This window comes from Apodemus sylvaticus, chromosome 20 (assembly GCF_947179515.1).
Source record: "Apodemus sylvaticus chromosome 20, mApoSyl1.1, whole genome shotgun sequence".
NCBI lineage: Eukaryota > Metazoa > Chordata > Mammalia > Rodentia > Muridae > Apodemus > Apodemus sylvaticus.
In genome coordinates this window covers 39591000-39615299 of record NC_067491.1, presented here as the reverse complement: position 1 = coordinate 39615299, position 24300 = coordinate 39591000, and the positions used below count along the sequence as shown (strand labels likewise).

The following is a 24300-nucleotide window of genomic DNA, read 5'->3' as shown; positions in this document are numbered from 1 at the left end:
TTTTTTTTTTAAGATTTATTTATTTTACGTATATGAGTACAGTGTAGCTGTCTTTAAATACATCCGAAGAGGGCATCAGATCACATTATAGATGGTTGTGAGCCACCATGTGGTTGCTGGGAATTGAACTCAGGACCTCTGGAAGAGCAATCAGTGCCCTTAATCTAATCTAGAATTTGATAATCTCCTGCAGTTATATTCAGTTGGTTGTTGTTATATGAAAGGTCTGGTGTATTTTGGAAATGGGGTTTTCCTACATAGTCCTGGCAGCTTGGCTGTCCAGGAACTTACTTTGTAGGCCAGGTTGGCCTCAAACTCAGAGCTCCACCTACCTCTACTGGGATTAAAGTACATCATGCCCGCCATAAAGCCTTCTATTCCTTTATTGTTTTGGGTGTGTGCATTATTATGGCACACAGAAGTCAGATTCTTTTGAGTTTCACATTTTATGTGAAGATTATGTGTCACTGGGAGATTGTGTTATATCTAATTTCAAAAGATGAACTTCCTAATTTTAATTTTGGTATCTAGTGAAATGACATTTGTTTCATGGGTATGCTTGTTTTTCTGTTGTAGGAAACCCAGCGTTTGCTGGCAGAACCAGTTCCTGGCATTAAAGCAGAACCAGATGAGAGCAACGCCCGTTATTTTCATGTGGTCATTGCTGGCCCCCAGGATTCCCCCTTTGAGGGAGGGACTTTTAAACTTGAACTATTCCTTCCAGAAGAATACCCAATGGCAGCACCTAAAGTACGTTTCATGACCAAAATTTATCATCCTAATGTAGACAAGTTGGGAAGAATATGTTTAGATATTTTGAAAGGTAAGTGTTGTTTGTCACCCCGTGCTTTATTAACATGTCCTTTCTGTCCTAAGCATTCCACATTTAGAATGTCATTGTAATGTCACGGTATGCTAACGCGCCAGAATGTGTGGGAGGGAAGCGCAGCAGTTCTGGGCCTTTGTCCATGCTTTATCATATACTGGGCCTGTTACCTTCATAGATAAGTGGTCCCCAGCACTGCAGATCCGAACAGTTCTGCTATCAATCCAGGCTTTGTTAAGTGCTCCTAATCCAGATGATCCATTAGCCAATGATGTAGCCGAGCAGTGGAAGACCAACGAAGCCCAAGCCATAGAGACAGGTACTTCATACCTCTTCTCCTCCCCTGCTTCTGCTTTCAACACAGGCGCTTACCAGCTGTGCTTTGATTACAAGCTCACGTTATGTAAAAATATACAAGGACATTTTGCATTGTTTAACCACATGTATCTAACAATAATGACTACTGTACTGGTAGTATGTGAAGATACTAGAAAACTTGGTAACTATTGTGAGCTATTTTTATGGTCTACTTAAAGAATATAGCTACTTATAGAGAATATGGAATCATCAGACTTCTTCCTGCTATAACAAAATTAGTGAGGGGACATATCTATTCAGAAATGAAAGAACTTTTCCATCTGTTGAATTTTATGAAAGGTTTAAACTACGCTGGTCTATATAGTGAGAGTCTTATAAAACAAACAAAGCCCCTTTCTAATTACTTGTACTGTTTTGGTAGTAAGGCATTCAGAAAACTGACCTGATCCAGTTTATAGGAGATGGCATGAATTTAGGAGGATATATATCTTGTTTGGAAAGAAACTAACAGCTGCATATTTGTTTTTGTCTACAGCGAGAGCATGGACTAGGCTATATGCCATGAACAATATTTAAGTCGATCGATCAAGTGTACACCACTTCTCCTGTTCTGCCAAGACTTCTTCCTTTTTTTTTTTTTTTTGTTTTTTTTTTTTTGTTTTTTTTTTGTTTTTTTGTTTGCATTTAATGGACACAGTCTTAGAAACATTACAAAATAAAAGCCCAGGCATCTTCATCTTTGGTGATTACATGCACATTAGCAAATCTGTCTTGTCCTGATTCACTGTTGTAAAGCATGAGCAGAGGCTAGAAGTATCATCCGGTTGCTGAGACGCTGAGAAGCAGGCCTCTCTGCTTTGACCCCTCTCCCCATCATGGTTAAAGTACAAGGCACTGTGAATGGAGATTAGTTGTCAGGGTTAGCTGCCAGGGATGTGGGCGTTTTTATTTTATTTTTTTAGGGGGAAAGTAGCTTTATTTTAATTTTATGGCCTCCTTTCCCCTCCCCCCTTAAAGGATCTAACTGCAGTGGTTAATGCAGCTAACCGGTTTTTTAGAATATGCTCTCTAGCCAAGTCTAACTTTAGACGCTGTAGATGGACAAGCTTGATTGTCGGAACCAAAATGGGAACATTAAATAAAACACCACAGTCCTCACTAATAATATTGTGACTTTGCTGTCAAGTTTAGATCCTCCGTCCCCCACCCCTACCCCCAAAAGACGAAGAAAAAGCTTGTGACCATTTTGTATGGCTTGTCTGGAAACTTCTGTAAATCTTATGTTTTAGTAAAATATTTTTTGTTATTCTACTTTGCCTTTGTACAGTTTATTTTACTGTGTTTATTTCGCTTTCCCAATGTGACAATCGTATTTAAAATTAAAATAGATGGAACGTTCTGTTTTAGTCCTCTCTGTGACAAATTGGCAAGAGGAGAATTTTCCCAGTTTGTTTCATTGATGCAGATTTGTTAGGATTCTACTGAGTGAGTATTTATAAACTGGCCCTGAGCATGCATGAAGCATCAATATCTGACTTTTTTCCCCTTAAACCTCCTAGAAATTTGAAATAAACATTACCTGATTCAATTAGGTGATCCTCAGTGTCCTTGCCATGTTTGAAAGTTGACCATACCCAGCAGTCACAGTGAAGAGGACAGTTGCATGTCACATCTGACATCCACATGTCTGCATTTGAGTCTCAGATGTAGGTTATGACTCTTCTCTTGGTTCTTGTCTGGAACTCTGTGACTATTGGTTTGCGCTATTAGGAAACCCCTAATTATTTGATTTTTGCTGAGGCAGTTTTGAGTCGTCCTGCAGACCTAATGAACCCAGGCAGTCATTGGCTCTTCGGTTCCTGTGCATTTGCTATGAGAACCCCTCCACCACCACTACCCCCCCCCCTTTTTTTTTTTTAAAGAAAAGGGAGTCTTATTATATGGCTGTCCTCCACCCAGAGATCTCACTGCCTCTGCTAGGATCAAACGCCACTGTGCCCAGCTATTCCTTTTGTCCTTTAATTGTTAGTAATTGTTTTCTTCCTGTGTAAAACAATCCCTTTCCAACCTCTTTTTCTACATTGAATTTCTGATTCTTGTTATTTTTAAGTTATGTACATGCAAATGCTAACATGTATTGTCAGGAATCTTCGTCTCCTGCAATGTAAGGTTGTGGGTTTCTTCATAAAGTTTTTTTTTTGTTGTTTTTTTGTTTTTTTGGAATGCAGACTATTTTATTGTGTTCTTGTAAGATGAATTATCTATTAAAATTACATTTTCAGCATATAAGAGATTTTGACAACTGGTAACTGGATCGTTCCAAATAAATGCATTTTGTTAACAAATGTAAAGTTTAGAATAAAATTGCTTATGGCCCAACCTGATAATGTAAAAATTTAAGCTCTCTGACAGCAGTTGTTACTATCCTTGGCCTGAGTGTATCTTCGTCCATGGCTAAGGCAGTTCTCTCATTTTAAGAAACAAACTTGACAGGACTTGAAGTTAATTAACCATTCAGCAGTCAGCATCATCCTGAAAGCCAGCACTGCCCCTAGTTCTAGCTGGCCCCTCACACATTACCCACCTTGGCCTAGTGTGCCCTGGGCTTTCTGTTTCCCAGTTTAATTTCCTGGTGTTACATTTTCTTTGGAGATTTTGAGCCCCCATTGTTTGAAACTTGCTCTCTTAGTTGGAAGAAGCAAGAATTGTTACTTAATGCCTGGACTTAAAAAGACTTAGAGGAAACAACAGGACAAGGTAACTACACCTGGTAACTTCCCCTGGCCTATGGGCCTGTTTTCATTGGCCAGGAAAATTGTTCCTTCAAAGCAGTCAGTGGCAGTATTGCAGAAACTTGGGATAGTCACACAGAAAACGTTTGTAACATTTGAATAAGAAGGTGTAGCACTAATTAGACTGATGGACATTAGATTGCATGGACATCTTCTGGCAGGAGCTGAGTAGCAGTCGCCCCTGGATGACAGGTCATTCTCCTGTTTAAAGTAGGTTGAAGTCATTCCCAGACCACCTGTTTTCTGTATGTGTGATTCTGTTTTCTTACAAAGCTTTGACTTCATAGCCCCAGCAAAAGAAAGACATTCACTTAACAAAAGCATTTTAACATTTGCCTGTTGTCTGCTGGTTAGGGACGGAGATGTGAATTAATAGTTCGGGCCTTTCCTTTGAAGGGACAGCATAGGCATGGGCCACAGCACAGGAGTTGCAGCTCTTGGAAAGGCTAATCCGATCAAATCAGACAAACTCCTCCAACCTCCAGAAATCTGCCTCCAGAGCTCAGAGAGAAAAGAAAACCAACTTCTTCCAAATTGGCATCTTGAAGTCAGTTCTGAAGCCTTAGTGTGTAAATCTGGGCTTTGTGGTTTGAAATTTTTGTTCTGCTTTGTTGACTATTTTGCTGTGATTCACTTCTACTGTGAGATTAGTTCTCCTTGGTTGCTCAGATCTTAGGAATTCTGTATGTAAAACTGAATACTCACACTAGACCAGGAATGCACTTGTAAGTTCAGTGTAAATTGATATATTAAAACCACAGGGATGCTGTGGTCATCATTTCTCCAGAGGGTGGGGAAGACCATCTGGTGTTCGGTAAGGACCAGTCAGCCAAGTAGACCTCAGTGGTGACGTGGACAGGAGGTTGGCTTTGTTTCTCTGATAGTTTAGGCATTGTTCTCTTGGCTAATCTAATAACTACATCAGGTTTTGTTACTGCAGAATCGAAGTTTCAAGACTACAACACAGGAAAGCTATCCACACACAAATTACACAATGAGATGAGAAATTGGGTACCTAACCCACTATTCCGTAAGAAATATGTACTGGTTCATTGGAATGTGTTCTGGGGCTGGGGGCAACACTTCATCTGGCTGTGAAGCATGCCGCCTTTTAAGGAGCTGTATCAGGGTTTATATTTTAAGTCAAAGGAAAACGTGTTGAATGTAATTTCAAAGAAGTATAAAACAATAAAAACGTATACCAATTGGATGTGATGGTTTGTCTGTTTCCTGCACTCTGCTCACACACCTCCACATTCATCTCCATCTCCACTAAGGCTGGGGTATTGGTTCTGAGAGTTAGCCTTTCCTTCTACACATTTCTGTTAGCAGGGATTGAACGGGGGGGGGGGGGGGGGGGGGCTTTTCTGGTGCGAGTTGGGCAAGTACCAAGACGATAGAACCTCACAAGCTTAATACAGTTAAGGACAGTCATCTTACTGCTGGGATTTTTAAGGTATTAAAAACCAGGGAGAAGCTGGGTTTGGTGACATGCCGTTAATCCCAGTATTAAAAGGTAAGTGATCTGTGAGTTCAAGGCCAGCATGGTCTACTTAGTTCCAGGACAGCTTTTTAGGGAAGACATAGGGATCCTACTTTTAAAATTTTTACATGTATGTGTGTTGTGTCTATATGAGCAACATGTTTGTGGTACTATTCTTAGAGGCCAAAGGGGGGGTATTAGATCCCTAGAACTGTAGTCTGTAAGCCAGTGTATTAGGAAGTTAGGAGCAGGACCCAGACCCTCTGCAGAAGCGGCAGTTCCTTTTTAGCCAGTGAGCCATCTATTCAACCTCACAATGAAGTTACTCTTTGCTTGATTTTGCTGTGTATTTGCTAGAGTTTTGTTTTTTTTTTTAAATAAAATTTTATTTGAAATGAGGTCTACACAAACTAGAACAAGAAAAAATGCTATACAATGAAGACTTTAGGAAGCTCTGTAAAGGTAAGATCTCTGGCTCTGTCAAGGTATGTAGGCATAAGATACACTTAGTGAAGCAGGTGGAGAGTCCATCCAGTATGACTGAAAATTCTGGGTTTTCTCTGTAGCCCTGGCTGCCCAGGCTGTTGAAGGTGTATCTATCACACCTGGCTGCCGACTCAGAAATTGAGATCAATAAAGGACTTTGTGTAGAGTGTTTGGGGATGCCAAGGAGTTTGCAGTTACTACTCTTACTGCAGTTGCCTAGGCCTTGTCATTAGGGTAGGTCCACTCAACCTGCCTCTCCGAGCTGGGGTTACCACATCCTAGCTGATCTCAGATCTCAGGACTGCATAGCAACTCATCTTGTGTGTGCTTGTGAATGCAGGTGCCTTCCTGTAGAGGCCAGATAGGTCAGTTTCTCCTGGATTTACAGGCACTTACAAACTACTTAAAATAGGTGCTGGAGTCTCTTTAGTCTTGGCTATACCTAGACGAGGCTGGCCTTGAACATGTGATTGATTAGCATAGCATTACTGTTTAATCCCACCCAGCAATCACTGCTCTGAACTTTTAATTCTTTAATAATGAGTGGAAATGTAAAGAGTTATTTTCCTGGTTTTGGTATTAACATGAAACTTCATTGACTTCAATAGTAGATGCCACATGGACGCACAGAAGATTGAATGGCTGTGGATGATGTGAACCTAGCTGAGGGGGCAGTAGATTCTATACAGCAAGGGCATATGCATGCGTGTGTGTGTGCATGCGTGGGCCAGAACCTATGAGATTCCCTTGGAGTTACGGATGTTGAGTCTCTTTACATGGGTGCTGGAACCAAAGAACAAAGCCCCCTTAACCCAAGCCATTTCTCTAGCCCCCTGGAAAAGCATGTATACTAAAAATAGACATGCAGATTATTGTTTCCATTTTTATTTGATGTTTCCAAATGTAAAAAAGAAAGTCAAGATTCTTACAACAGTTCGAATGAAACCATCTCAGATGATACCATGCAGAGCGATTCTTGTCCACATAGCCATCTCTCTCCTTCACCTTTGCTGCTTCATACTGTGTGACAAAGCTGGATGGCTTGTGTGTGGTGGGAAAATGCCATTTTCTTCACTACCACACAGCACTTTCTACTTTTCTGCAAGTCAATTTCTAACAAGCTACTTTGCTTTTTTCTTTTAAACTTAGGCACATGGAACTGGAGAAATTAGCTGCCCATTTTCTTCGGCGACTGCGCAAATAAGCACAAGCAGCCGTCTCCACTCCGCAGGCGGCCAGCCTGGCAGGCATTCTCTCTAGTAGATTCAGTTTCCTTTATATCTTGCAAGTCTGGATTCCAGAAGAATAATGAGGAACCCTCAGGTGAAATCTAACAGCAAAGCTGCAATCAGTTACATTCCATGAATCTTTAAGGAAAGACAGTTTGCTAAATGGCACTGAAGAAAATCCTGACCCAGGTGACACGACTTAGTCCAAATGTTTCTGACCAAAGAAATTATACAACAATATTTATAGGCTAACTTTTAAAGAGATGGTTGACATTAATACTGTACATATTTTACATGGCAATACACAGTTTATAAAATAGGTTCATGCATTATTACCTCAAGAGTATCATGTCCATATAACCCCCCCAAGCACTTACGAGGATTTATTAGCAGTATTCTATACAAAACAGTCCAGTTCCTCTGTTGTGTTTAGTACATGAAGAAATTGCAGAGAATCATGAGAAAACAAAAAAGATAGAAAATGTCAATCCGTGGGTTTCTTTTAAATGTTTCTTTTAAAACACCCAGAGTACATGACCTCTGTACAAAGTAAAATATAAAAGGTCTGGACTATCCTGCTTGGTTACAAGACATAATTTCGGATGAATGCTACCGGCTGGCTGAGGTCTTCTGCTTTAGAACCTAATATTTTTAGTTCTGCATCTGTGGCGCCTGTTTTCTTTACAGGCAAAGCCCCCTTCAGCAGCGGCACCACACTTTAAAGGTTAACAAGCCAAGGAACAAATGACTTTACTGATTTATGCTTGCCAGTTGAGTATTTACAATAGGCTAATAATGGCTAAAGATCTTTTCCTCTTCTCCTCCCACTTCACGTCCTCCATGACTTCACGGAGGAAGTTAGTCCTTTTTCATGGGGTGGCCAACTTTGAGTGAGCACGAACACAAGGTGCGATAATTCTCGGCTAGAATGTTGTAGTTCCCGCACAGTCAGCTTACCTGACATCACTTACTGCTGACACTCAAGACAGTGTCTTAGGCCTAAGAACACTAAGAACAGCCATTTTATTAGTGTGAAAAGTCACTGACTGGCATCCAAGGTTAGAGTCTAGCCCAGTGGTAAACAATGTCTTAAATCAGAAACGGAAAATATATTTAAAGAGCACTTGCCATTGAGGGAGATGTGGCCCCTAATATAATCTATGTCAAAGGGCTAGAAAGGACAGTAGCAGCTGCGTGTGTTAGATGGATTTCTACAAACACAATTTCAGGATGAGCCGTGCCGAGCCACACGCTAGTGCTGACAGTTTTCCCTAAAAAAAATGGCGCACTCTTTCACATCAAATCCCTGTGTCAGAGGGGAAACGGTCCTAGTACACTGACTGTGACATAATTCTGGCTGTGAACAAATTCTCAGAAATAGTAAGCTGAAGTGCTTTGTCAAAGGCTACTGGCCCATACAAAAACAGCCCAAATCTGCAGCTTACAAATGGAGAATACCACTCTCTTTAAGTTTTGGGATAGATATATTTCTTTAAATACCAAGAATTTTTCATTCATTCCCAACAAAGATTTGGTATCTATATGATACTGTAAGGAAAAAAAAAACTTAGGGCAAAAAATATACCCAACAACCAGTTGATCTGTCAAAATAAACCATAGAATGTTAAGTGGACAAAAGTGAAAATTTTAAAAAGGTTATAAAAATGAAAACCAAAGTAATGGGGTACAATTAAGGCTTTAAAAAAATTCCACATGACTTTGGCATCTTAAAATATTTTGCTATTTTGTTATTTATTTTAAAAGACTTGAAAGCAGATGAAATACATGCAAATTATTTTAAATCCCTGCATAGCAAATAGAGTTCGCCAGCAGCAGTCAGATGTGTTAGAAGAAAAGTAAAAAAAACCTCCTTGGGACGTGTGCTGTGACACATGGGGAGGGGCCCAGCTCTCTATCTTATGCTGGACGGCACCGCAGAGGGCTGTGCAGCAGTCACAAACAAGGCGTTGGTATCTGGGAGGGGCGGAGCCGTGGAATTCCCATTGCTCGGAGAGCACCCCAGCTTCAGCCTCTCCAGGTACTCTGCGTGGACAGGCTTGTGACACTGGAGAACCCTGATGGCATCTTCCACTTTGAACCACTCTCTCTTCCTTCCTAGAACAGCACAGCAGCAGTTACTGTAAGGTCAGCTTAAAAAGGCATAATATACAAGATGCCCTTTCTCCCCCCACAAACAATGAATTTTCTACTTCCTACATGACTTAATATGGCAGGGAAAAATAACAGGTAATTCAAAAAGTAGAGCTACATGTTCACTCTCCCCTCTCAAAAGAATAACCAAAGAATGGACAGTTAAGGAATGGCAAAAATGTCATTTGTCAGTAATTATGTAAAGGGATAGGAGCTCACCTATATTCACAGAGTCTTCCCAGTCTTCCAATATTTCGGTGACTGTCAGAACATAAACATACGTCCTGTGCTTCCGGTCTTGATTCTGCTTGAATAGAAAAGCAAAGCATTTTAACTCACAGCTCCAGCACACGGAGCAGCACGCCCGAGCCGGACTAATACAGCAGCACAAGCATCTCCAGAGAGGCCTCAGCAGGATGCAGCGCACTGATGATCTGAGCTGGGTCTTGGGAAGCTACAGTGGAGAACAATCATTCCCCAGAGTTGTTTTCTATCCTCTGCATGTGTGCAGCACGCGCATGTGCACACACACACAACTTTTCATTGAGAACAGTAGGCTACCTGGTAGTTTATGGCTGAAATCACAACCCTGAACCCCAAGGCAGGAAGGATCCAGTCCCAAGGCAGCCTGGACGACCTAGCAAGTTAAGTTCCAACCCAGCTGAGGTCAGAGCTAAGATCCTGTCAGGACCAAAGACACTAGCTAGCCTGGGTGTGGCGGTGCGCCCCAGGAACCCCAACATTGAGAAGTTGAGGCAGCCTGCATTACAATGGGATTATCTCAAAATCAGAACTGGGACGTCCAACACTGCCAATGGGAAAATTGGCAAAATGTGTCACATGCTGTGATACGCTAAAGGGAAAAAGCTTGCTAGCTGCCATTTCCTGTCAAATAGTATGTTGTCTCCTTAACAAATTAAGTTTTGTTATGACTTTTCTTTACAAACTGGCCATACTGACAAAAGTGTAATTATCACAGAAAAATATCACACATGATCACAGACAAATTTGTATTTCTCACTTTAACCAGAAGATGGTGCTATGTAACTGTGTAAAACCAGTGCTACAGACAGGCATTTTGAGTAATTTCTTTAAGAACTATATTTTTAATTTTTCTTTTATTGCCTGCATATGCCTGAGTGAGGGTCAGATACCCTGTAACTGGAATTACAGTTGTGAATGTGGGTTCTGGGAACCGAACTCAGGTCCTCTGGAATAACAACAACCAGTACTCCTTATGAGCTACCTCTTTAACCACACAAGAACTGGTGACTTACCAATTTCAATTCCTAAAGGCTTAAACTTTAGGTTCTATCAAGAAAGGCTGAGCTAGCTCTTAAATTTCAATAAGGTGAGTCCCCATATTTCTGGCGTGCCACATACCACATTGACTAGAGATGCACTGACTTCAGAACCCAGCCTCTTTTTTCCCACCGATCCCTCGCTGAGAAACTCGTCTTGCCTTCAGCTATTAAGAGGTAACACAGACGAGGTTTTTATTTTAGCACTGATGCCTTGTGCCTGAGTTTTGTGTCTTCTGGTCTTTCAAGTCACTGTGTTGTTCAGTGTCACATGCTGAACTGGACAGAACCCACAATTGCCCCCAGATCTCAGACCGCTGAAGATGCTGCCCATGCCTGGGTCCACACTGAATCCAGAGGGTGGACAGTCTGTGACAGACGTGGTAACCACCCAGCCTCCCCCAATGCTCACAGCTGACCTGCCTGCTCATAGTCCTAGAGGAACGCGGCTCAGGCTGTTAGGCAAGAATCATGAATAAGTAAAATAAAGTTAAGGGCTATTTGTAACTCACCTCAAATATTCCCAGGAGTCTGCCTAATTTTCCTTTGACTCCAGCCTATTTAAAAAATTGAAAAGTCAGTAAGTAAAACACTTCTTTCATAATAATGTTTCATTTATAAGCTATGTTTTGTTTCAACTTTTTTTTTTTTTTTTTGGTTTTTCGAGTCAGGGTTTCTCTGTGTAGTCCTGGCTATCCTGGAACTCACTCTGTAGACCAGGCTGACCTCGAACTCAGAAATCCGCCTGCCTTTGCCTCCCAAGTGCTGGGATTAAAGGCGTGTCACACCACTGCCTGGCTTGTTTCAACTTTTGAATCCAAACAGTCCAGGCTTTCCTTAGCAAGCTAACTGCCTAACTGAAAAGTGTCTTGGCCATACCAAGATTCACCACCTATATATAGAATAATGGCTCAATTTACACACAAATCCTGATTGCCTGGATTGATTAGACGACTTTCATTTAAATAAAATGATATGGGTGATAAAAATGAACTTACTGAATAAGAATTTTCTGTATGAACTAACAGAATCCCTACCTTTTTTAGTCAATTTAAATTTTTAAATTTACTGTATGAGTGTTCTGCTGCATATTCATCCCCAGGCCAGAAGAGGGCATCGGGTCTCTATAGATGGTTGGGAGCTTCTGTGGGTAGCTGGGAATTGAACTCAGAACCTCTGGGAACAGCTGAGCCATCTCTCCAGCCCAACCCTCCCCCTTCTTACAAACCTGCCTTCTCCTCTTCCAGGAAAGAGCTACAATGAATTCTCTAGTCACTATCCAAAGGGTTCTGATCCCCATGCGTTACTACAGCAGCAACAGCAATGGCAGCCTCCTGAGGGAAGCTGGGAGATGTCCTCCGGAAGCCCAGTGGCAGAGCACAGGCGTCCTCACCCACTTCTGCCTCACATGGTCTCCACCTGTGAGTGAAGCCAAACTCCACCCTCCAGGGAGGGGCAAGCAGGCCACTTATGATTTTGTGCATAAGGGTGTGACATTTTATTGAATTTTAAGACAGTTTGAAAATTATGGTACAAAATGTCTCTTTACTACAATACGGATATATCATCTAGCTCTCAGGCAAGGCCACCGTGTTATACATTGATCATTAAACAATAACTGATCAACAGCACAACTGAATGTTAATGAATTTTTAGGAGGGTCACATTCATTTTAGCTGCTTACCATAGACAAAAACAAAAGAAAACTTGGATTTAGCAACATGTAATATATATAATATCCTTATAAACATGAGGAAGCTAACAAAACCCTTCTAGCTCCCGCTACTGGCATTTGCCCAGGATTACCCAGGGGAAGCCAGCGGCACCTCCTGTGACCCCCCAGACAGTCATCTCACCTCTTCATACACTTCCCTCACAGCAGCACCGCCGGGCTCCTCCTCCGGCTCCATGCCTCCTCCCGGGACAATCCACTGGTCTGGGTAGCGGCTGCTACTCACCAACAGCACCTGCAAGACCCACAGTAACCACGGACTTAAGCGCTAAGTCGTAACATCTCCATGGCTGATATGGAATCTGGATTAATCCACTCTGAAATCTCACTGACATTATTAAGGGCACACACCAACAAGATAGAGTCATACCACTAAACCATCCTACCTCCAGGGACTATAAAGGCTATATAAATATCGGGGTGTGGGTCCGTGAGACGGGGTATCACTGTATAACTTTGGCTAGCCTGGAACTCAGCGAGTAGATGAGGCTGGCCTGAAACTCTGGCCCTCTAGGATTATTAACTACCAGATTTCAGAAGTGCAGCTTTCCAGTTCTTCTGCAAATGTAGGACCCCCTTGAGTGGGTGACTGAGGATGCACCATGGCCATCACCTCAGTCACTCTGGGGAGCGGCCCATGCGTATCATCCCCATGCCTGGCGGTAGAGACCGGGTTTTAGTGTCACTCTCAATGCGGTCTCACTGAACCCAGAGCTCACCTTTCGGCCACATGGACGGCCACCATGCGCCTGGGATCTGCCTGTCTATTTCCCACAGGGTTGGAGCCGAAGGTGTGTGCCAGCACACTCGGCACTCTACCCGCTAGAGGTCACTTCCGGGGCCTACATGGGAGTTACTCTTGAGCTATATAGAATCTTCTCTTCCAACGAAAGACACGCGGCCACAGGCAGGCCACCCTCTTCACCCATGATCTAAGGGTTCGTGAAGACTAGTGCTGTGTAAATGGACACTAGCAGAGTGTGAGGCTCATAGCTAGATGGGGGCACCTGCGTCTTCCGAAACCATGTGATTAACCTTGAGTGACACCAGTCAGATCAACGGCTGTTAATTTACGTCCAGAACAAGGGCAAACTAGTTTACAGTCCACTAATTTTGAACAGCCTGAGCTAAAAAGAGGGGGGGGGGGTGAAAGGTTCATTTTTCTCTTTATTTTTGGAAATAGGATCTTGCTGTCTAGCCTGTTCTGGAACTTGGTATGAAGTACAGGCTACGCCTGAACACAGTCTTGAAAGCTAGCGATTCTATAGGAGATGTCAGGTGGCTTTAAATTATGTAATATTCAGATTTCCCTGCTTCTAGATAAAATTTTATTAGGAAGTAGTCACCGTTAGACACTTTTGCATTTTGTCTGGTGCTTTTATGCTGCTGTGACAGCAGAATTACTGAAAGTGGACCAGGTGAGCCAGCGGCAAAGCCCAAATAGTCACCTCTGACAGGAGAAACTTATAGACTAAGGAGTAAGAACAGCATTAGGCCCAAACAAAAATCAAAACACACCACCAACAACAACAAAAAAAAAAAAAACAGCCACTCTCACCACAAACAAGGACCCAACTTGCTAACAGTTTACTTACTAGCACTGAGGTAAAATTGTAGTCATTGTTCAAATGAGAAACTGACATGCAATCAGTATTACTAGAAAGTGGTGGCTCACCCCCACCCACACCCCTTTCTTTTTGGATTTGGTTTTTTCAGACAGGGTTTCTCTGTGTAGCCCTGGCTGTCTTGGAGCTCACTCTGTAGACCAGGCTGGCCTGGAACTCAGAAATCCACCTGCTTCTGCCTCCCAGAGTGCTGGGATTACTGGTGCGCCACCACTGCCCTACTCCAAGGCCTTGAACATGCTAGGTATCCTAGCCGGCTTCCTGCTGCTGTGACAAAACACTGGTCAAAAACAACTTGGGGGAGGGAGCAAAGGGCTTAACTGTTTATACTTCCAAGTCATAGTCCATTATTGAGAGCAGCCAGGACAGACAGAGGAGGAAGGCACGGGGTGTAACTTGCTGGTCTGTGCTCACCTGCCTTCCACAGCCCAGACCCACCTGCCTAAGGGTGGTGCCACCCACAGCGGGCGGAGCCGGCCCTCCCACCTCACTCAGTCAAGACAATCTCCCAGACAAAGCCTCAGACCGACCTGATCTACAATGAACTCAACTGAGGTTCCCTCTTCTCAGGGAAATCTGTTGAGTCAAAGTGACAACCTACACTTAAACGAGCGCGCTAACATCAAGCTATATCCCTACCCCCCCCACAAGGGGGTTGCGGGGGAGACTAATCCCCAATGTGGATACTGTATCTTTTTGGCAACGACAGTACCAATTCTATTTTTCTCCCTTCTGTTAGAGAAGCTGCTGGCTCTCGAGAGCTCAGAAACACAGGGGTTCCCTCCTATTTGAGAAAGGTTGACGTGTCTGTGTGTCTACATGCTTGAGTGTTGTACCTTCTACAGCTCTCTGCAATTCTCACTGAACCTGACTGAGACTCACTGTTTTGGCTAGGTCAACCCCACAGCGCTGTGTGTCACCATGTCTAGCTTTGCCTGCGGCTGCTGAGGATTCAACCTTCTCCAGACGGAAAGCTTCAGTTGACCACAGTGAGTCAGTCAACAGGCCCTCTGCTCAGCTGCCCGTGCCATCCTGGCTCTACCAGAGCACGCCTGTGCTGCCCGCATCACTCCTTTCAAAAGCATGGAGTGGCAGTGCCAATCCGGGAAACACTGAGCCAACGGAAGGGTTGCCAGGGCATTAGCTGAAGCACTTGTGGCTGCTTTGGGGGCAATTAGCGTCATGTCCAAACAGAGCTTTAGATAAATTTAAGGCTTAATATCTGCAGATAGGGCCTAAGCTCACCATAACAAATGAAGGAGCAGGCGTTTGCAGATCTAACAGTGTTGGGGACCCGAGTCTGAACTTGAAGCCCATCAACTGGAGAGTGTAGCGACCTGTTAGTGCTAGGGTCTTCGCTGCAAGGAAACCACCTACCTGGAAGGCACTGATGGCCACTGGGGGCTACATGTTCTCTTGCCTTTGGAGTTGAGTCAGCTCAGTGCCAACTACTGCTAGCTTTCTAATTCCGAGAATGAAGACAGGATAGCAGAAAATATACATTTTTAAGAAACTGTAAAGGCTCACTAAACATAGGCTATTCATTGGTGTGCAGTATAGTATTGAAAAGCTGGATAAAACTTAACTTTCAGAATTCTGGAGAGTAGGAGTCTTTATGTTCAAATTCAAGGACCTTAAAGAAAGCGAGGTTGCAAATCCCATGTCAATAACCCTTCTGTTACCCAAAAGCACGGATCACTGAGGCACTTTACCCAACTAGAGGTGTGGTGCCTTCATCCAGACTGGCAAATGAGCTGCAGGCTTCAAAGCACACCCCATATGCCCTGCAGTGTAAACAGCTGCCCTGGCTCTGACCCAGCTACTAGCCTCTTGTTCTGGTCAGAGTTAAGAGGTCACCAGGTATTACTGGCTGGATAAAACGTTTACTCAAATTCCATGCTAAGTGCCTTCCTTGTGCTTTTATAATGGGTCAGGACAGGACAGTGCACACTGACGGCCAGCCACTCATTCAGTCTCAAAGCCATTGGTATTCAGTGCGTTTGAGCCCTAAAAATAAATAAATAAATAAATAAATAAATAAATAAAATAAATAAATAAAATAAATAAATAAATAAATAAATAAATATCAAATCAGTGTCAGGCATCTGGGCCGATAAGCATTGGCCCCCAGTGTTCCTGTTCATCCCAACCCCCAGACACACCTTTTCTTCTCTGCATCGTCAGCTGAGACAGGGCCCCCAGTACAACTGGCTGTCCTCAAACCCCTTATGTCGTCGTATGTCATTGCTAAGGATGACCTTGAACTCCAGATCCTCCTGCTTCTGCCTCCAGAGCCGGGATCACAGGTGTGTCCCAGTGCCCAGCTCGAGAGCAGACAGGGTCTGTCAGTGTCCACCTTGGGTAGGTAAGCCGGACATCTCGGTAGCTGCCTCTCATCTACAACTGGATACCCTCATCTGCCACTTCCTGGCTGTGCTGAGCCCTGCGGCTTCCTGACCTTTCCCGGTTTATGCGGCACCAGGGACACACATGTAAACAGCTGCCACTGGTGGCACACAGCTATTTAAGAAACTAACTCCAAAGCCAGTACCTCAACGCCAGTCGTATGCTAGGCGCTCATTCCAAGTGCCACAGACTACAAAGATCTACAGCGCTTCAGGAGGTGAAATGTGTGACTTGGTCATCCGCATAGTCCACACCCAAGATCACCACTCACACTAAGCCCATGCAAGCCTCCACCTGGGGGAGGGGCAGAGCTAATCCATCTCCTGTCACAGTAGTAAAAGCTAGTTTGAGGAGAGCACCGAGGAGAGGGTCTGGTCGAGCTTGCCCCTTACTGTAATACTGAACACTGGGTAAATCAATGAAGGTCTTTCCTCAAAGTATTCTCATTCTCTTACAGGTATGGAGAACTATGGCAAGCTACCAGCCTCCCTAAGTCAAGAGATGACATAAATACCATGGCGGAGATCTCAGGACTAGTTAAAGTCTTACTCACCCTGAATACCCTATTAAGTCGGAATGAGGGCACAGCCACAGGTTAGAGGAGGGGCAAGGGTGATTAAAGAGCCAGAGGCCTGTGTGGTGACACAGTACTGTACTGTGTGGTGACACAGTACTGTGATCCCAGCACTTAGGAGGCAGAGGCAGGATCAAGGTTTTGAAGTCAACTTGGACTGCGTGAAGCCCTATGTCAAAAAATGAAACAGCAAAGATAATTGTGCAGAGGGCTCAGTGGTGGAAAGTGCTGACTGCTCTTCCAGAGGTTCAAATCCCAGCGCCTACATGGTGCCTCACAACTTGTCTGCAATGCCAGTTTAAGGTGATCCAAACCTTCTTCTCACTTCCCTGGGTAACAGGGACAGACATGGCACCAAAGATTTAAATTTGGGGGGGGGGAGCCTACTGAATGCTGTTTTCCCAAACTAAAAATTAATAAGGCATATTTATGAAAGATTCACTTATCTTTTTCCAGTTAAGAGCTCAAGTCAGGGAAGAGGGGAGGTGGTGGCCCATACTGCAATCCCAGATATTCTGGAGAGAGTCAGGCCACAGAGTCAAGGCCTATCCCAGTTACAGAGCTAGCACAAGGCCACCTTGGGCAATTTAGTGAGGGTCTTGTTTTGTTTTTTGATTTTGCTTTTTTTTTTTTTTTTTGGTTTTTTTCGAGGCAGGGTTTCTGTGTGTAGCCCTGGCTGTCCTGGAACTCACTCTGTAGACCAGGCTGGCTTCGAATTTAGAAATCTGCCCGCCTCTGCCTCCCAGAGTGCTGGGATTACAGGTGTGTGCCATCACCGCCCGGGGATTTTGCTTGTTTTTAAGATTTATTTATTATGTATAGTATCCTGCGTGCATGTAAGCCTGCAGGCCAGAAGAGGGCACCAGATCACATTATAGATGGTTATGAGCCATCATGTGTTTGCTAGGAATTGAACTCAGGACCTCTAGAAAAAATACCTAGTGCTCTTAACCTCTGAGGCATCTCTCCAGCTCTTAGGGAGATCTTGAATCAAAAATAGAGGCAATGTGACCCTGAAGTATAACTCCTGCCTAACAATCACATGACCCTGAGCTCGAGCCCCAGCCAGGAGACTAGGGTAGCAGTGGGAATCCAAGCTGTAGTCTCAGCCACTGATGCAATGCTCCCTGCAGTGCTCCCTCCACCAGGGAGCCACAGGTGCATCCTTGAATTCATTTTCTGAGATAAGGTCTCAAGGTGTAGACCAGACTAGCCTGGAGCCCTATGTGGTCCAAGCTGGCCTTGAACTTATGACCTTTTTTGTCCCAGTGCAGATAAAAAGCATGCATCCTCATTCGTGCACAACAATAAAAGTTAAGCCAGAAAAAAGTTAATATAATTCAGTGTACTCTTCAAATATGAACTACTCGGGAAGCCACCTTTACCTTCCCTTCTTTAATTACAAATGAGAGTCTTTCACAAATCACTCTTCCCCAGGGCTGGGTTTTACACTTGCTAACTAAGTACTCCTGAGCCATTCCCCCGCCTTTTAATTTAAAACAGAGATTCATGCCCGACTTGGTGACTGCTGAGTGTAATGGCAGCAGCAGCACTGTAGAAAACGGAGGCTGCCTGGCCTACAGGGAGATACTATCAACAAGCAAGAAACAAGCAAGACACAAGCAAAGCCCTGGTTTTGGCTCAGTGAGATGGCTCATCTGGTAAGGTCGTTTGCTGACAAGCCTGAGCGCCTAAGTTTGGTTCCATGGACTCGCATGGCAGAAGGAAGGAAAGAAAACCGTCTACAAGTTGCCCTCTGCCCACCAGAGCATCCCCTCCCCATCCTTAGAAGAATTTTAAAGTGAGGGGCTGGTAAGCAAGTGTCACTGTCTCCACGTGACCCTTGGGATACTGGTACTTGCACAGGGAGTGTTCTCACCAGGTGTGAGTTCATCTTCTGTTTCATTGTAAACATTTAAAATTTGTTTTAAATTCTAAGGCGATGGGTAAATTAAGACTGAATAACCTCTGCGCGTGCAGAATCTAAAAATCAAGTCAACACGATTTGGGGGGTGTGGTGTGGCAAGGTGAGGAAGGAGGGAGGGTGTGTGTGTGTGTGTGTGTGTGTCTGTGTGTATAAAGAAGCCATTTACCACATTATATTGCCCTCAGAAACAGCTGACCCCAAGCTCCCTCCATGAACACTGAAGCCTTTCCCCAGAGAAACCTATCAAAAAGTACTATTTAACACCCCCAAAGCAGACAGATAGGATCTACTGGGTGTACAACACAGTCAAGATACTAACTGGTAAACAGATGGTGTTTCTCAAGCCAAGAAGCAGAGCCATACAGAACTCTTCCAGCCGGAAGAGGCACCACAGCTGACAGAAAGGCAAGCGGGCATCCGATCTTCCACGTAAGCCTTGGCTGACTCCAAAGGAAAGAACAGCCCACCAGGCCCGAAATCCCCCTCTGCCAACCAGGCAAACGCTAGCTAGACAAGGACTATTCCTAGAACAAGCTGGCTGCTTTAGTGGCTGAAGAGGTCTGCCCTCCTTCAGGTCTCGGGGAGCCATGGTCACAGATTAGACCTCACAATGTTTCTAAACAGTGAACCTGAGCTGGGGGCGCTGCTCGGTGGGAGAGGGCCTGCTTGCCTAGCACACACAAGCTCTGACACAGAAGCCACTGCCAGGGAAAACATAACACGTTAAAAGTGGTCTCCATTTGAACGGCTCATCTGTTGATAACTTAAGTCTCTTGGTCAAATATGCCAATACCTAGGGACCGCGTGACTGCCAGGTGTTAAATGACACCTGACCCCATCTGTAAAGGACCGCAGGGGAGCCTTTATTGCACTAGGATTCCTGATCAGGACTGATACCTCTTCACAGCTCTGGTTTTAGTTTTTTACCTTTTGAGGAGCCTTCATTTTCACCATACCTTACTTTTACTGGATTTGGATTTTCCCCAAGATATCAACGCTCTACTGCAGGCAAGCCGGGAGGAGGTTAGACCCTCATCAGAGCCACCGATCCGAGCCAGAATTGGTGTTGCTCTCAGGTTGGTTTGTTCATGCCTCTTGCTACTGCACCGGGATTCAACCCTGGATTGAGTCACTTCTATGTCCCATTTTGTTCTCAAATCCCCCTCAGAAATCTAAAATCGAAATGTACTTCCTGCCTTACCTGGCAGGCTACATCTGGGGTGCCGTTTTCCCTGGAGGCACTGTGTGGCGGGCAAGCCCCACCACTGAGCTACATTCTCCACCCAAGGTTCTGAGGGTTTCAAAACAATCATTCCTTTTCCTTTGCCATCCCAAGCTGCCCTTGCAGAGTATAGCACCCCCGCCACTCCCAGTCGGCCTCCTCTATTTGGGAGGCTCTGTCTCTCCCTTCCCATTTACTGAAGTCCAATTCCACCTGAAACACACTGGGCTCCAAAACAGAAGCACACAAAGGAAAGCACACTGGGCCTCCTTATCCCCCGCCCTTCTACTACTCTTCCACTACAGTTCCTTACCAGCTCAAACTAGCTTTACACCCACCACTCAAATAAATATGCAAATATATTCAAAGGAATCCGTTTCTAGTTACCCACTCACTACACGTCTTTGCCTATAGAAGCAGTGTACCTGCTACTCTCTGGATATTTATCTGAAAGCTCAAAGCCACACGGAAGGTGATGGTCCTCCACAGGGGGGAAAAAAACTAGCTAGAGAGGCTGCTCAGATAAACTGAAGCGGGACTTCGTAGACTTCAAGTCAAATCTGGCTTGCTCTGTGACCTTGGGACAAGTTACTTCTGTGCCCTGATTTACAGGTTCTAATCATTCCGTAGACCAGGCTGGCCGTGAACTCACCGAGATCCGACCCCCCCCCCCTTTGCCTCCCACATGCTGGGATTTACGGCATGCACAGGTAAAACCATGACTATTTAGAAAAACCTGTTCTAGGTGGGCATCGAGGCTCACGCCTATAATCCCAGCACTCAGGCGAAGCAATGGGAGGGAGCTCTCGGTAGCCTTTTAGGATAGGATAGTAATTAACTCTTTTTACTTGAAGTTATTCTTGTCCTTAAAACATACATTTAAAAGTTCTAACCAGGCTGGGCAGTGGTGGTGCACGCCTGTAATCCCAGAACTTGAGAGGCAGAGGCAGGCGGATTTCTGAGTTCAAGGCCAGCCTGGTCTACAGAGTGAGTTCCAGGACAGCCAGGGCTACACAGAGAAACCCTGTCTCAGAAAAAAAAAAAAAAAACCAAAAAAGTTCTGACCAGGACCTACAACCCTGTAACCCAATAGATTAAGCATTTTTTTACCCATTAGCTGGAAGGGTGGGACAACCAGCTTTTGTCATTCCTTGGATGGCTAGTAGTAGCATTTAGACAGGGAAAGCACATCTGTAGCTTTCCTAGACATCTTACTGTTTTGCTAAGAGTTTATTCCGAAATCATCACATAATAGAAAGAGCCTCTCTCAACTGTACGCAACCACAGAAATAAAATTTCTCAAGAGCCAAACCAGATGCTGAAAGTTGGTGGTGTGCTCAGGAGAATTCCAGAGTCTTCCCTCGGAGCATATCCCCTAACAAGTTGATTCACTGGGTCCCCAGCCTACAGGCTCGAAGAGCCAGAGCTTTATATAATGGATTTTCTCTATCACTCTCCAAGTCTTCCTCATCTCGCTGTATAAAATACATTCTGAAAACAGGCTGTAGCAATTATTTTACAGCAACTTCCTGGGGGGGGGGGGGTGAGAGAGAGAGAGAGAGAGAGAGAGAGAGAGAGAGAGAGAGAGAGAGAAAGAGAGAAGCCCAGGATGGAACCCAGGCTCTCCTTTAGCACCGTTTCCAGCTCAACCTCCAAGCACACACACACACACACACACACACACACACACACACACACACTCCAATCCACCTACCTGCTTAAGGTCATTTATGAAGCTCTTGTCAAGACTGCTTTGCCAGACCCACAATTTAGATCATTTTGATTTCTCCTATCGCACAGCTTCCCCTAGGGACACAGACAGATATCACCCCCCCCAAACACACTCACACACACACTCACACACACACACACACACAGACACTGGGGCCTGAATTTCCAACTGTGTATTATAGCACAATTTCAAAGGTAACTTAAAAGGCTTTGAAGTTTAACCTCACAAAACGTGGAGCATTGGACACTGAGCAGAGAGTCCCTTTACCAAGAGGCCAGCTTTCTGGAGTAGGAACTACATCCCTAGGGACGATGGCTTCCTAATTCTGTCATCTGGACAAAGTACTTCTGCTCAAAGCTGTCTTCTCACCTACAAAACAGGGCCGACCAGTACTACTTCCAAGAGCTAAAAGGATTAAATGTAACACTCCCCCGGCTGCGCCTAACTCATTGTAAATGCTCAGCTAAAAATCCGATAGAGCAGTGAACAGGTCAGACAGGATCCTCGGTCACTATTCGCTATTATATGCTTTTACATTTAGTTTGCCTGGCCCTCGCACGGCGCCTCCTTCAAAGACTCCCATGATAGACTGCATTTAAGACTTGTTAGCTTTTTTCCCCCTTTGTGCACTTTTTAAAAGTCCTTATATTTCATTCTCCGAGTACACCCACTTCAAAGACCTTTCTCTGGAAGTTCCTTTGGGATTCGGGCTTTACACTTAAAAGGTTTCAAATCAACCTTGAAAAAAATAAATAAAAAGCAAAAGCGGTTTAAAGACCATGAGGTTCCTTGTTAACAACTACTGAGTGTATGCTGTCAGACTTATCATAACTTCAGGGGCTAGCAATAAGGAAACCATTAAATTCCATCCTCAGTTTTACGCCTGGTGCTTTCCTGGACATGGCTATAGAAGCAGAACTCAGAACGCTAACTTTTTCCTCTATCAGTTCATTTTAGGCGTGGCAGCGCTACAAAAAGATTTCCCCTAGCTACCAAGCGACTGAACTATCCAGAGGGCAAGATGAAAACAGAATCATTTTAGAACCGAACAAATATAACTGGAATTAAACAAAATAGACTCTCCCAGAGAATACTCCAAGGGCCCCTATAAATCCAATGCGGGGACCGGGGGGGGGGGGTAAAATTACACGCCGCCGCTCCTTCCCAGATGTCAAGTCACACCGCAGAACAGCCTTGAGAAACCAGAAGAACGAGAGATCGCCGGGCTGCAAAGAGCAACTCTGCCCCGTTTCTGGCCTATCTTGTCCCTTCTGGCATCATCCTACATCTCTCGTTGGCCATCTTTCGGTCGTCAGAAAAACTTTAAAAGCGGAGGCCGCTTTGCAAAAGGAGGTATCTACGTAATTAAGCCAACAGCTTGCGACCTCCTGGGCGGTCTAAAAGGCAAGCTGGCGAACCCCAGCGACCGATCTCCAGCTCCGGGCGTGGGGGCTGCAGGTGACCCGCAGGCTCGGGAGGTGCAGGGGGTCCGGGATGGAGCCCGGCCGCCAGCCAGCCTTTGTCCCCGCGCTTACCTCGTCCTCCTGCTCGCTGCGGAAGCACAGGCAGGCCGCCCGCTTCTTGAAGCCCTCGCGGTCGTACGTCCGCGTCTGGTTGGGCTTGAACTTCATCCTAGAGCCGGGCTCCTGCAGCCGCTGCTCCGGCCGCCACCGTGGGGACCCGGGCGCCGCCACCCCGCCGGGGAGTCTGGCCGAGGGAAGTCGCGGTGCTCGGGCGCCGGTGGGACGGGCGGCGGCGGCGGCAGCGGCGCGGACACGGACGGCGAGGCCGGGCGGCCGCCGCGAAGCGGGGCGGAACGCGGGTCACTGCAGTCCGAGGGCAGCGGTGGAAGCGCCGCCTCTGCTCCGGCGCCCGCCGCTCTCCATGGAGCCCGCCGCCGCTCGCAGCCACTCCTTGCTTGCACCCGCCGCCGCCGCCGCCGCCACCGGGGGAAGAGCGCGGCTCGTGGCTCGTGCCACGCGGAGACAGTTGGAAGCGGCGGTGCAGACCGGGCAGAGACGCCGAGGCTGCGCGCCGCCCCCTTCGCCCGCATTTAAGCTGGGGGCCCGCGAGCGCGCGCGCGCGCGCGTTCTTTTGCGCGCGCCATTGCGCCTGCGCGCCAGGACCGTTGCTGGGCGGGGAACTGGGGGTGTGGCTTCGGCCAGCCGAGGGGCGGGGCTTGAGGCCTAAGTCTGGGGCTCTACCAGCTCTGCCCTGCCTGCCGGCGAGTGCTCCAGAGGCTTTGGAGGGGGTGGGGTTGAGGGTGGGTGGGGCGCTTTGTACAAGGCTGGGAAAGGGAAGGGAGCAGAGACCTCTTCGCTCTCCGTTTTAGTGGTCCCTTTAGGGACGGACCCCAGTACTGTGTCCTGGAACCGAGGTCCCCGGAGCCATTGCATGACTACGGAAGCTTCGCGGTTAGCGCTGCTAGTGAAGGCTAGGGAGGTTAAGTTCATTGAGTTCTCTCTCCTCTCCCCTTCCTTCTCCCTCTCCCCCATT

The 24300-nt window shown here is 45.6% G+C and overlaps 2 protein-coding genes across 3 annotated transcripts in view; one reads left to right on the top strand and one right to left on the bottom strand.

The window, feature by feature from the left end:
• Ube2n (ubiquitin conjugating enzyme E2 N) overlaps window positions 1–5146 on the top strand; it is a 35237-nt gene extending 30091 nt beyond the window's left edge. Inside the window, exons 2-4 of the mRNA XM_052165241.1 lie at window positions 577–823; window positions 1005–1145; window positions 1680–5146. Of these exons, the coding sequence (XP_052021201.1) occupies window positions 577–823; window positions 1005–1145; window positions 1680–1720 (429 nt within the window). The 3' untranslated portion in view covers window positions 1721–5146. The remainder of the gene's footprint in view (window positions 1–576; window positions 824–1004; window positions 1146–1679) is intronic.
• Window positions 5147–6764: 1618 nt separating this feature from the next.
• On the bottom strand, window positions 6765–23646 carry Nudt4 (nudix hydrolase 4). 2 transcript variants are annotated; one of them, XM_052165044.1, is made up of 5 exons: window positions 23340–23646; window positions 12443–12553; window positions 11099–11143; window positions 9505–9592; window positions 6765–9249 (listed from the first exon to the last, which is right to left on the bottom strand). In XM_052165044.1, exons 1-5 carry the CDS (start codon window positions 23433–23435, stop codon window positions 9047–9049), a joined length of 543 nt encoding a protein of 180 aa, XP_052021004.1. In that variant the 5' UTR covers window positions 23436–23646; the 3' UTR covers window positions 6765–9046. The 2 variants fall into 2 exon arrangements, with proteins under 2 accessions (XP_052021004.1, XP_052021005.1); XM_052165045.1 differs by having other exon boundaries at window positions 9505–9589.
• Between the last annotated feature and the right edge of the window lie 654 nt (window positions 23647–24300).

Bases quoted from the DNA above. Each gene is read 5' to 3' on its own strand.
- Nudt4 (XM_052165044.1), bottom strand. From the start codon at position 23,435: ATGAAGTTCAAGCCCAACCAGACGCGGACGTACGACCGCGAGGGCTTC. The intron at 12,554-23,339 runs GTAAGCGCGGGG...TGGGTCTTGCAG, and splicing joins GCAGCGAGCAGGAGGACGAG to GTGCTGTTGGTGAGTAGCAG. The intron at 9,250-9,504 runs GTGAGCTCCTAT...GTGCTGTTCTAG, and splicing joins GGAAGACTCTGTGAATATAG to GAAGGAAGAGAGAGTGGTTC.